The sequence below is a fragment of the Nomascus leucogenys genome, chromosome 9 (genome assembly GCF_006542625.1).
Source record: "Nomascus leucogenys isolate Asia chromosome 9, Asia_NLE_v1, whole genome shotgun sequence".
Lineage (NCBI taxonomy): Eukaryota > Metazoa > Chordata > Mammalia > Primates > Hylobatidae > Nomascus > Nomascus leucogenys.
The window spans coordinates 2,944,924-2,958,520 of record NC_044389.1 but is presented as its reverse complement, the minus strand read 5'-3'; the positions used below and the strand labels follow the sequence as shown (position 1 = coordinate 2,958,520).

At 44.1% G+C, this 13,597-nt stretch overlaps 1 protein-coding gene across 4 annotated transcripts; it reads left to right on the top strand.

Moving 5' to 3' along the window:
- Positions 1-1,313: 1,313 nt before the first annotated feature.
- CCNA1 (cyclin A1) lies at positions 1,314-12,296 on the top strand. Of its 4 annotated transcripts, none has more exons than XM_012503956.2 (9): positions 1,314-1,644; positions 2,529-2,714; positions 7,042-7,288; positions 7,481-7,605; positions 8,058-8,281; positions 9,394-9,598; positions 10,535-10,648; positions 11,600-11,733; positions 12,039-12,296. In XM_012503956.2, exons 1-9 carry the CDS (start codon positions 1,567-1,569, stop codon positions 12,088-12,090), a joined length of 1,365 nt encoding a protein of 454 aa, XP_012359410.1. In that variant the 5' UTR covers positions 1,314-1,566; the 3' UTR covers positions 12,091-12,296. The 4 variants fall into 4 exon arrangements, with proteins under 4 accessions (XP_012359410.1, XP_003282265.1, XP_012359409.1 ...); XM_003282217.4 differs by having other exon boundaries at positions 2,526-2,714; XM_012503955.2 differs by lacking the exon at positions 1,314-1,644 and adding an exon at positions 1,750-2,222.
- Positions 12,297-13,597: the final 1,301 nt, after the last annotated feature.

The window sequence follows — 13,597 nt, the reverse complement described above, 5'->3', positions numbered from 1 at the left end:
GGTCATTTTTGTCCGAGCAAATCAGATGAAAAGGGGTGTACCAAGGACCAGGTCTCGTGAGCGCAGCCAATCTTGTCCGCTCCCAAGCGACTCAGGCTCTTGGCAGGACTTGCTGTAGAGTCCCAGACGGAGTTAGCCACTGAGTCCTTCAGCGTCCCAGGAAATAACAACACTGTTGGCAGGTGGGGGAGGGCTCCCGGGAAGACATCCAATAGTGGCGCCAGGCAAGAGGACAGAAATGCTCCTTTCATTCACCTTGCGAAGCAGAGCATTTGGTCCCCGTTGGCCTCTGACTCTCTGTTGCGGCAATCTAGATGTTACCAGAGTTCCCGTGTTTCCTTCATGTTCAAAGGCACAGGAAATCTGGGGTGCAAGCGGACTGCTGTCTCTCAAGGAATAGAAGTCTGTGACAAACGTATAGAAATGAGTTTCATGTTGAACAAGATCCGTTTCTGCGTTCCTCCCTCATCCAGCCTTGATTCTCCAGATGCTTACCAACTTCTTAATATTTGACTCAACTGCACGGCTTTCAACCCGCGCTTTTGTTAGAATACTACTATTTTCCCATTAAAGCAATGCCCACACTCAGTTTGCTTGGTGAAAATGTTAATAACGCACACTTAGAGAAACGCTGATAACTGTTGCTTGCATAAAGTGGCCATTCGAATAGACTTTGGGTCTGATTTAGAGATTTAGGGATGGATGTTTAAAAAAAGCAGAAGTAGTAACAGACTATAGCACTGGTAATGTGTGTGTGCATATATACATATTATTTTTTAAAAAATAAAGTTCGATTATTTCACCTGGCTTGTCAGTCACCTATGCAGGCGTCTGAGCCCCCGAGTTTCCAGGAGCCTCCGTAGAAGGACCCCAGGGACTCCTCTCCCCTCGCGGCCGGGCCGCCCGCCCAGCCCCCAGCCCGGAGCGCTGCCACCGACCCCCTCAACGTCCCAAGCCCCAGCTCTATCGCCCGCGTTCCTTCCTCTTCCTGGGCCACAATCTTGGCTTTCCCGGGCCGGTTTCACGCAGTTGCGCAGGAGCCCGCGGGGGAAGACCTCTCGTGGGGACCTCGAGCACCACATGCGACCCTAAATTCCCACATCTCCTCTGCCGCCTCGCAGGCCACATGCACCGGGAGCCGGGCGGGGCAGGCGCGGCCCGCAAGGACCCCCCAGCGATGGAGACGCAACACTGGCGCGACTGCACTTGGGGCAGCCCCGCCGCGTCCCAGCCGCCTCCCGGCAGGAAGCGTAGGTGTGTGAGCCGAGCCGGAGCGAGCCGCGCCCTCGGGCCAGCGTGGGCAGGACGCCGCAGCCTGCGCTGCCCCGAGGACCCCGCGTCGCTCTCCCGAGCCAGGGTTCTCAGGAGCGGGCCGCGCAGGAGACGTTAGAGGGGGTTGTTAGCGGCTGTTGGGAGAACGGGTCACGGAAACAGTCCCTTCCAAAGCCGGGGCCATCGTGGGGTGGGCGAGTCCGCCCTCCCAGGCCGGGGGCGCGGACCAGAGGGGACGTGTGCAGACAGCCGCGGCCAGCCCCACCTCGCCCGGGCGGAGACGCACAGTTGGAGATGGAGGGCCGTCGCCCGTTGGTCCCGCAGGGGCCTGAACGCCCAGGGGTCGCGGCGCGTCCACCCGGAGCGAGTCAGGTGAGCAGGTCGCCATGGCGATGCGGCCCCGGAGAGCGCAAGCCTGTCGCGGTCGGCATGGAAACGCTCCCGCTAGGGCCGGGAGCGCCGCTGATTGGCCGACTCAACAGACGCGGGTGGGCAGCTCAGCCGCAGCGCTGAGCCCGGCCGCCTCCCAGGCTGGAATCCCTCGACACTTGGTCCTTCCCTCCCCGCCCTTCCCTTCCCTGCCCGGCCCTTCCCCGCCCTGCCCCGCCCTTCCCCGCCCTGCCCAACCCTGCCCGCCCGGCCCGGCCCGGCCCTGCCCAACCCTGCCCCGCCCAGCCGGCCAACCTCTTAACCCCGATCCTCCAGTGCACTTGCCAGTTGTTCCGGACATATAGGAAGATAACGCCTGGAATAGCGGGGCCGGCTTTGGGGTCCAGTCAGGTTTTGGGGCCTCCTGTCTGGTGGGAGGAGGCCGCAGCGCAGCCCCCTGCTTGTCACTTGGGATGGAGACCGGCTTTCCCGCAGTCATGTACCCTGGATCTTTTATTGGGGGCTGGGGAGAAGAGTATCTCATCTGGGGAAGACGAGGGCTCCCAGAGTTCAGCTTCCAGGTAACGTGGGTTTAGTATCACGACTTGGAGGCTTGTCAGAATGTTTCTCTCCTTCCAGCCCAACACGAGGTCTTGGGATAAAAAGCCTTCCTCAGGGATTCAAATGACTGTTTTGGTTCAGAGCAACTTTGATCGCCTGTGCGGTCGCACCTGCCCTTTCAGCCCTAATAATTTCTGGGAAGATAAGCAATTGGTGTTAGTCCCATTGCTTGGTGCTCTCCCTCCTAGAGGTTCGCTGTGTCCTTGGAGCCCCGGGTGGACGGGGTTGACTAACCAGCTTGTCTGTTTCTCTTTCCCTGGTAGCAGCAGCCCGTGGAGTCTGAGGCAATGCACTGCAGCAACCCCAAGAGTGGAGTTGTGCTGGCTACAGTGGCCCGACGTCCTGATGCTTGTCAGATACTCACCAGAGCCCCGCTGGGCCGGGATCCCCCGCCGAGGACAGTGCTAGGGCTGCTAACTGAAAATGGGCAGTACAGGAGGACCTGTGGCCAGGTAATGACTCAGACGCACTGGGAATGATGCTTGTGGAGAACGGCTCTCCTGCTTTGGTGCCAGGTGCTTTTCTCTTGCCCTGGTACCTACAGCTCCCCCTGAGTATTACAACCCTGGAATCTGGACTACAGGGGAGTTGATTTCTTTTCTTTTCTTTTCTTTTTTTTCTTTTCTTTTCTTTCTTTTCTTTTCTTTTCTTTTTTTTCTTTTCTTTTCTTTCTTTTCCTTTTCCTTTTCTTTCTCTCTCTTTCTTTCTTTTTCTTTCTTTCTCTTCCTTTCTCTTCCTTCCCCCTCTCCTCTCCTCTCCTTTCCTTCTTTTTTTTTTTGAGGCGGAGTTTCGCTCTTGCCGCCAGGCTGGAGGGCAGTGACGCGATCTCGGCTCACTGCAACCACCACCTCCCGGGTTCCAGCGATTCTCCTGCCTCAGCCTCCTGAGTAGCTGGGATTTCAGGCACCCACCACCACGCCCGGCTAATTTTTGTATTTAGTAGAGATGGGATTTCATCATGTTGGCCAGGCTGGTCACCAACTCCTGACCTCAGGTGACCCGCCCACCTCGGCCTCCCAGAGTGTTGGGATTACAGGCGTAAGCCACGGTGGCAGGCCAGTTGATTTCTTAAGATCACCTTGAGGGGTTCGGTTTTCAGCTAGAAATAGTGATTAGTTTTCTTTGTTAGTTTTTCCACTATCAAGGAAATAGGTCTAGGAACCGTTTGGGTTATGTATATTAAAGTAATTTAAGGGCTGGGCTAAAAGGAAATGTGAATGCTTCCAAATAAACTGGGGTTCCTCCAGGTTAGAGCAGTGTTCACATTGATGCAGGCTGTGCCTAAAGCAAACCTGGATAATCTTGGCCGTGTTCATTGGGGATAGTGTTAAAATCAGGATTAGATCAGGCTAGACTAGATTACTCCAAAATGGGTGTTTTGAAGGCAGACATCTTCCCAGTACTGACTATGCAGCTATGCTAACAGGTAATGGTCCCTCAGATATTAGTTGTGTGAACTTAACTGATCATAGATACCTTAACAGACTGAAAACTATACCTTTCCTATTTCATAGGTGAGAAAATCTGAAAAGTTTAAGCCTCTGCCAAAAGAAAGCTATGGTAGAAACTAGATTAGAAGCCCCTCATCTACTGATCTGTTCAAAGCTTTGGAGAAAATTGAGTGGTAGTGGTTTTAACAAATTTTAATTTGCTTAGCAATGTTTGCTTTTTAAAACTTAAAGCCTGAGACTTGCTTCTTATGAATTGTCAGTTGTGCCTGTGTTGAATGGTCGCATTTTAAATTCCCAGTTGCTAACCTCTTACGTGACATGGTGCCACTTCTGCATTTCCCATAGCTATCCTCTGCAACCTGCTTAGAAATCTATTTTGTACCTTCCCTTCTCTGTTTAATCCTCAGTAACCTCCTCCTTCGTGCCCACTCTCAGCTGATCACTTTGTATCCTATTTTCCTAAAAATATAGAAGCAAGCAGAAGAGAATCTCCACATGTCCCCGTGTGCCATATAATCTGCCATCTACATCCTGTTATGTGACTGCTATGTCCCTGCTCTCATGCGAGGTGGCCCCCCTGCCATGCGTACAATATACTCATGTCTTCTTGCTTCTTCAAGGATGTCGCTATAGCCACTTTTCTTTCTGTCATTAGTTTTTTCTTTTCTACTGTGCCAAACCTTTAAGCATACAAAAATATTGCCATTTTTCCATCTTAAAAACCTTTCAACTAAACGCTCCCTCTGAGTATTACAACCCTGGAATCTGGACCACAGGGAAGAAATTGATTTTGTAAAATCACCTTGACCGGTCCCTTTTTCAGCTAGAAATGGCAATGAATTTTCCTTGTTAGTTTTCCATATCAAGGAAATAGGTCTAGGAACTGTTTGCATTATGTCGATTAAAGTAATTGAAGTGCTTAAAGAAATTTAAGTAATGGGACAGAAGCTATCCCATTTAAAGCCACATATCTTGAGAGTTTGTTGTATCTTGACATATATAATGTTGCCTTTCCCACTAACATGTAAGCTCCATCCAGGTGTTGATTTAGGTTGTCATGTTCACTGTTGTGTGTCCATTACTTTGAACAGTGCCTGGGCCTGGCCGGGACGGCACACATTGTTTGTTGGATGGATGCTCTGTCTCTAGTTCTTTTCCTGCTCTATTTTGACTCAATTCATAGTCTTTTCCTTCCTCGACTGATCAGCATTATTTCATATGGTTGATCATTCTTTTTCCCTTGAAATAATTTCTTCTCATTCAGCTTGTAGGACACCACTCTCTCCAAGTTTTCTACCTAGCTCATTGGCCACTGTTTGATATTCTAATTGTTACTTATATATGTATAGTCTCTACAAGTTAGAGCGCCCTAGGGCCTAGTCTTTGATCTAAATCTTGCACTCACTCCCTTAGTAGCCTCTTAGTCTCCTAGCATTCAACACTCTCTATTTGGTGATGACTGATATTTCTATCTCTGGCCTGGGCCCCTGAGCTTTATTGCAGGCTCATATATTCAGGAGCCTACTTGGCATCTCCACTTAGGTCATATAATAAGCAATCTGTAAAACGAAACATCCATCCTTTTCCCTACTCCCAGACTGCTCTTCCCAAGTCTTCCTTATCTCAGTAAATGGAGTATCCATCCTTCCTGTTATTTAGCCTCCAAACCTTTGTCTTCCTTGATTCTTATTTTTCTCTCACCCCACATCTAACCTAATGAGAAAATATTATTAGCTCTACTTTTTAAATGTCCAGAACCATTTTGCTCTTCACGGTTTACAATTACTTCCCTGGTTCAAATCCCTATTGTGTCTCACTTAGAATTTTCAAGTTTTGTAATTGATTGGCTTACTTACTCTCCACCTATGCACAGCCAGAATAATCCTTTTAAGAAATAAAAAGATTATGCCACTCCTTTGCCCAAAATTCCAGTGGCTCCTGTCTCTGAATAAAAGCCAGTTCTTAGATCAGCCTTGGCAAGTGAACAAAAACAAAATAATAGTAATGAAAACTAATCCTTAATTGGCCTATGGTAAGTCCTTCATTATTGGCCTCTCTTTTCTTTCTGTCCTCATGCCCTATATGACTGTCTCACTCTGCTCTGTTTGCTCCTACTGTGTCTTTTCTAGTTTGTTTCCTTCCTCTCCCACAGACTAGAATATAAACTCCATCAGGGTAGTTCTTTTTAAACATTTCGTTCACTGCTAAATTCTGGGCACGAGAAAAGCTTCCAGCACATAGTAGATACTCAGTAAATATTTGTTGATTAAATATATGTCCCAGCCTATGGACACAGTATCTATGTAGCAGGAGTCAAACCTGGCAGTAACTTGGTTATCTGGTTACAGTAACTTCTGATTATGACTCTTTGTTGTCTTTGTGATTTCCCCCCAATTACTACCATAAGTGTTCATTTTCTTACTAGACATAGATCATCGATTTAACTTGATAAATAAAAGGGAAAGTTATGGAACCACCTACTAACTTAGAAGTAGCCTTCAACAGTATACACCAAGATACATTATAAACAAAAGGTTAATGTGATAGACAGAGCTGGCATTTGCATAAATATAGCTCAGGTTCATAGAGCTTGCCCACCTGCCCTGATTCAGCTGACATTCATGCCATCTGGCATGGCTCACCTTAACATGCAACAGTGTTTGATGCAGTATGCTTGTTCACTGTGGTGGCACCACAGTTGTTCCCATTGTTCATGTTATAAGAATAGAGAAAAAGGAGAAATGATTAAGAAATTTCCCCAAGAGTAAATGCATTATGTCATATGTAAAGGTTCTGTGGCTTGTAAGAGAATTTAGCAGCATCAGTTTCCAAAATCGTGTTTCTTAATAAGTGGATATAAAATGGAAATATTATAGGGGCCTTCTGGCTAAAAAGTTATTTATTTAAGGAGGGGAATTGTAGGAACTCAGTCACTGCATCAAGAATTATGCTACTTATAAAATCTCGTGATGCTCTAAATATAAAAGCCAATTTACAGTTTTCCCTTTATATGTGGTACCCATTTCATTTTGGAAGAGAGCTATACGTTTTCTTTTTTCTACAATCTTGAATTTCCTTTGATACATATGTGAGGCAGATTAAAATTTTAGGTAGCTCTTTCTCCAAATATCAAACGTAGACAAAGATAAGGGGGGAAAAATTACACTTTTGAAGATTTTTTTTTTTTTTTGGAATTAAATTGCCGACATAGATTTTTCCCTTTAGAATTTATCTTACCTTCCCAGGCTGTTGGTTTGAGTCATGCAGGTTCACATTGCCTCTGTGGTCTTTGACGTGGCCTCTAACAAAAGATTTAAACGTTTTTTAGGGGATCACACGAATCAGGTGTTATTCTGGATCAGAAAATGCCTTCCCTCCAGCTGGAAAGAAAGCGCTCCCTGACTGTGAGGTCCAAGAGCCCCCCAAGCAAGGGCTTGACATCTACATGGATGAACTAGAGCAGGGGGACGAAGACAGCTGCTCAGTTAGAGAGGGGATGGCACTTGAGGATGTGTGTGAAGTAGACACCAGCACGCTCAAGTCAGACCTGCACTTCCTGCTGGATTTCAACACAGGTAACTGACTTTGCCTATGGTTGATGGCTGATGGTACCTTGTATTTATAACTGCCTGCAGCATTCAATAGCTAGTAACTAGCAAGAGAAACACAGCAAGTAATAACTGTATTCACAACTGCCTGTGGAGGGTTAGTGGATTGAACAAATGTTTAAATTAAATGAGTTATCTGACAATGTTGAACTCTTGCAGTTTCCCCTATGCTGGTAGATTCATCTCTCCTCTCCCAGTCTGAAGACACATCCAATCTTGGCACAGATGTGACAAATGTGACTGAATATGCTGAAGAAATTTATCAGTACCTTAGGGAAGCTGAAGTAAGTTTTCCTGCCTTCTACTTCAATCTTCAGGACCCAAGCTCTTATTACTAAGATAAATTATAAACTCTTGCTCCATAACCACTAGGGAATGGCACTCTTATGCCAGCTAAACATAAGAATATCTGTGAAAAACAATAGTTGTGATGGCAAGTTGCAATTGCTTGGACTATTTCTACATGATTCAAAGGGTTTATGTGTTAAATATTTCACTCTTAGGAATAATTCATATTGCCATTTTCCCCTGGCCCCCCAACCCCAGGTTAATTTGCTAACCAGTTACTTTACAGAACCAGAAATTTACACTTTCTTCCTTGTTATAATAAAGATTTATTTGGCTCTGATCAGGATCTTTCCAACCTTTGCTTGTGAGATTTTTAAATAGCAACTGTATTATGGAATGATCTTTCTGAAATTGCAACTACTAAATATCAAAACCTTTTCCCAATCAGATAAGGCACAGGCCCAAAGCACACTACATGAAGAAGCAGCCAGACATCACGGAAGGCATGCGCACGATTCTGGTGGACTGGCTGGTGGAGGTTGGGGAAGAATATAAACTTCGAGCAGAGACCCTGTATCTGTCTGTCAACTTCCTGGACAGGTTCCTTTCACGTATGTCTGTTCTGAGAGGGAAACTGCAGCTCGTAGGAACAGCAGCTATTCTTTTGGCTTCGTAAGTGTTCTTTCAGCTTGCATAATATGAAACTATCACTTGTCAAAACACTGAATTTTTGTCCTCCATTTCTTATTGAAGAAATTCAATGCTTGATAATTAAAACTAGTCAGGTGTCCTTTGATAAAAGATCATCCTCTTCACAGGATTGACTGAGAAACTGAATCTTACCACATGTTTACTCTTCAATCACCTGGTTATAATTTATAGCAACAAGTTCAATGTCATGACTAAGGCAGCCGTCAGCTCAAATTCAGGATCTAATTTAACTATTTTGCAGTGTAGCCTTTTGGCTATTTCCTGTCTATTAAGTCCTATTTAAAGACAGTGTGGTTACAAAAAGCTGTCTTCATGATCTAGCAAATGACCCATAATAACAGGTTTATTTGGTTACAGTGAATAAACTACTTCAACTGGTTCCTGTTACTATCAGTCATTCATAACACAGTACCTAATTTTGTGGGAAAAGAGAGCTGGGTTGTGGCTGAGCTACCTTTAAGTGACCTGTCACTAAGTGGTAGTTTCTTTTCTGTTCTTTTGGTCTCAAACATTCTATTGTTAATGCATAAAAACTAGCCAAAATTCCCCTAAGAAAGTAGAAACAAAGGCAGAAGGAAAGAATTGATCATAGTGAAATTATATTGTTATATCTCTTGGCTATAAGCATCATTTGCTAATTCAGTGGAGAAAGTTGAACAGCATCTTTTTAAAAACTAGAGGCCTGTGGAGTTTGTTTCTATCATTGTGTTGATCATAACACTTTTTTCTATGAAGTGATTTGAGGCCTGTAGAATGTGTAGGAATTTACCTGTAGTGTCTGTCATTCAGAATCTTTCAGTGTATCACAGGCCCAAACCTAAAATTCTCAGTTGGAAATTGTTTCTGTTACTATTCCTAGCAGTAAATGTAGCATATCCTTGTAATAATCGTGTTCTTGGTCCAGAAACAAGCTCCTAATATTTTCATAGCCTTGAGTCATTCAGTGGTATTTAAGTGGTTATGTGTCTGCAAAGTAAGTCTGCAAGGGCCATGCGGAGAGGTGTGGCTTATGGCAGCACAGGAGCAGAGCCATAGGTTCCAAGTTTTACTTCTAAAAACTCTTCCTTTTCCAGGAAATATGAAGAGATATATCCTCCTGAAGTAGATGAGTTTGTCTATATCACTGATGATACATACACAAAACGACAACTGTTAAAAATGGAACACTTGCTTCTGAAAGTTCTAGCTTTTGATCTGACAGTACCAACCACCAACCAGTTTCTCCTTCAGTACTTGAGGCGACAAGAAGTGTGTGGCAGGACTGAGAACCTGGCTAAGGTGTGTATGCTGCGTGATTTCCAGGAACTTCCGGTGCCAAGGAGCGTAAAAACCAACCTTTCCCAATCATCCTTCAGTTCTTTCCTTTTTCAGTTTTCTTCCCACAGGCCCAGAAAAACTGTCCCAGTGCTGAAAGAGAGCTAATTTTAAGAACCCAGCTTTTGGTTATAAGGCATTACTATTGACTATGGCAGGCACGGGTTGTCTAATCACCCAACTATTTAAAAATTTAAGCTTGGAAACTGTTCCCTTATTGGATACAGAACACATACAAGCAAAACCTCCTAGGTTTATAGAGTAGGAACAAAGTAAATCTAGTTTAATATGGTTCTAGTCACATCCTAGTATATTAAGTAATGAGCATTCTTTGGTTGTTTGGAGTTACAGAACTTTAGTTGAAGGCATTGAAGTATTGGTTTGGTCAACTGGGTTTCCAGCGACCACAGTCTAGGATATCTGGTATTTATGTACTGTGCAAAGAGTAATAAGGATGTCCACATGTTTTACTGTGTTTCCTCTAATATGAGATGTTCCCACTGGTGCTGTCCTAGTCGCTGAACTGCATGCATTTGCCTGATAGATTAATAGCTTTAATATTTTTGTCTTTTGGCTAAAATCTCTGTTCCAATTCCAGCTGCCAGAGCAGTGCCACTTTATCTCAGCATAAACCTAAACTATTAGCATAAGAAAAGTAACCTATCACCTATACTTTGAGTAGGCCAAATACTTTTGTATTGACATTTTACCAAAACATAAATGTTACTGTTATAGACAGGCATGCCAATTACTAACCCAGCAAATAATTTTGAGCATCTTATTTCTGTAGATGCCGACTGAACAAAGATAAGATACCATTTATTTCCTTGCCATTTCCAGGCTTACTTGTGACCTTAGTCACATTTCTAATTCCAATGTGTTTTCTTCTCTTGTGCTTAGTATGTAGCAGAGCTGAGTCTACTTGAAGCAGATCCATTCTTGAAATATCTTCCTTCATTGATAGCTGCAGCAGCTTTTTGCCTGGCAAACTATACTGTGAACAAGCACTTTTGGGTAAGATTCTAACCTCTTTCTAGATGAAATTCAAGGTCTATCTAGAATGGGCTTGCCTCTTATGAGGGCAAGTTAGTTTAATAAGGATCTGGTCATCTTGACAGCAGACCACAACATGCCTCTGAGTCTTCCAGGTCAGTCTTCATGGCTTTGACTTAATGGCTTCACTCTATGAGGAGTGAGATTGCAATAAGTCAAGGAGATAGCATCACATGCTCCTTAAACAGAAGCAGGCCTGGAAACCTCAGTGCCCACTGTTATTCAGGGAGGGCCCTTGAAGTACAATCATTGACCGCTTCAAGCAAAAGCTGTTGACTTTTATCCTCTATATTAAAAACAAAAACAAAAACAAAAAAAAACCTGGGTCCAATTAGGATGGCCAGAATATTGCACCTCAGGCTTTCAAGACAACAGGGCAGTAAAGTGTTGCCTCTTGCCCAAGAAGGTGGCAACATCAGAAATGGACCCCTAGGTTGGTTCTGAAGGCTCACTGTTGTACTAAAAGAAGTGGGGTGTCTACCTTTATTTTCATGGATGCTTATGTTTTTTTCTGCTGCATTTTCTTTTTTTTAAATTTTTCTTTTACTTTTTTAAAGCAATTCTTATTCCACACTGCAGTGTCTTGACTAAAAATTTTTCATGTTGTGTACAAATAGAATGATCAGGCAAGCAGGGCTCTATAAGGGACCAGTAAAAATTTCACTCATGAGGGAACAAGGAAAGTGATCCAGCCCCAGGTTGAGCATTATAAATTTATAATATGAGGAAATTTAGAGCCCTGGCTGTTCTTTCTGATATTTTACCTCTAAAGTCTCTGAAGGGGGTTCTGGTTTCTTTCAAGATGAATGTGAATATTTACTAAGGGATTAATTCCCTTTATTTCAAATTGGTTATCTTCAGATATCTAATATAAAGTTATGTGAAGCAATTTTTTTTCTTTTGTCTCGTTAGCCAGAAACGCTTGCTGCATTTACAGGGTATTCATTAAGTGAAATTGTGCCTTGCCTGAGTGAGCTTCATAAAGCATACCTTGATATACCCCATCGACCTCAGCAAGCAATTAGGGAGAAGTACAAGGCTTCGAAGTAAGTCACTGACATTTTCATATCTTAGCTCTCTATTTAAAGCTTAATGGGTTATAGTAATGGTTACTAGATTAAAAATAGATTAAATTGTATATCTGGTGCCAGGTTGGAAAAGTAAGGTTACATGTACAAATTTACGAATAAATTTGAAGAGACCTAGATTTATAATTTGTCAGCTTTTAATACTTGTAGTCAGCCAGCTTCCTTCCATTCTGTTAAAACTACTGGAAAGTTTTCTGTGGCCTGAGATTTTATGAAACCAAAGTCCTTGGCTTGTGCTGACCTTGCTTTGGGTCTTGTTTCAGGTACCTGCGTGTGTCCCTCATGGAGCCACCTGCAGTTCTTCTTCTACACTAAGTTTCTGAATGGAAGCACTTCCAGAACTTCACCGCCACATCAGAAGTGCCATTAATTGTCATAGGCTTCTGCAGTTTGGATCAACTAATGTTGTTTACAATATAGATGACATTTTAAAAATGTAAATGAATTTAGGTTCCCTTAGACTTTAGTAGCTTGTAATATAGTCCAACATTTTTTAAACAATAAACTGCTTGTCTTATGACCGTGTGTGAGACTTATTTACTAATTATCATGGCTGACATATTCGTCTGGAATGTTTGTTGAGAGTATTAAAAGTGTTACGTCTATTTCAAGTATTCTTCAAAACTGGTTTTGTAAACGTGGCATGCTATTAGGATTAAGGATTCCAAGGCATCCAGGGATATTCATGTTTGGTAAATGGCTGCTCTGAGGCTTTTTTCCTTCCTGTCTCTTTATTCCCCAGGTAGCTCTCCATAGATTAGTAAAGGAAGGAAGGGACAGCCTAGACAGATGGGTGAAGGGATTTGAATAAGCACTGCCTGCTCTAGCTTCACTCTACCATCCTAGTCAGTAAGACAGGGGTTGAGGCCCAAATGTAGTCACATACCTCTTAGAGGTCACTGACATTTAATTCTAATCCAAGGATAGCTGCTCATTTGTACAGGGCTGCTATTATGTCTATGATCAGGTTTGATTTAGGCACCCATTAAGCATATATTTCTGTCTTAGAAGATGCTTTGGGAGGTAGAAAAAGCAAATTTCACCTTCAGAAGGAACATCAGAATAATGAACCCAACCCACCAACTGTGTCTCTTGGGAGACCTCTACCCTAAGCTTTGGTATGGCTTGAATTATTCATGATCTTTCATGATCTACAGTTCACTTCACTAATCTATATATGGTTTCTCTTCTCTCCTCTCCTCTCCTCTCCTCCCCTCCCCTCCCCTCCCGTGCCCTCCCCTCCCGTGCCCTCCCCTCCCCTCCCCTCCCCTCCCCTCCCCTCCCCTCCCCTCCCCTCCTCTCCTCTCCTCTCCTCTTTTCTGATGAAGTTTCAGTCTTGTCACCCTGGCTGGAGTGCAGTGGCACGATATTGGCTCCCTGCAACCTCTGCCCCCCGGGTTCAAGCGATTCTCCTGCCTCAGCTTCCCGAGTAGCTGAGATTACAGGTGTCCACCACCACACTCAGCTAATTTTTTGTATTTTTAGTAGAGACAGTTTCGCCATGTTGTTCAGGCTGGCCTTGAACTCCTGACCTCAACTGTTCCACCTGCCTCAGCCTCCCGAAGTGCTGGGATTACAAGCGTGAGCTACCACGCCTGGCACACCTGGCTAATTTTTTGTATTTTTTTTTTGGTAGAGGTGGGTTTTTTTGCCATATTGTCCAGGCAGGTCTTGAACTCCTGGGCTTGAACCCTTGGGCTCAAGTGATCCACCCACCCATCTTGACCTCTCAAAGTGCTGGAATTACAGGCGTGAGCCAATGCGTCCGCCCAGCACTTATGTAGGCTACAAGATGGGTAAAATGGAAAACAAAACAACTGTT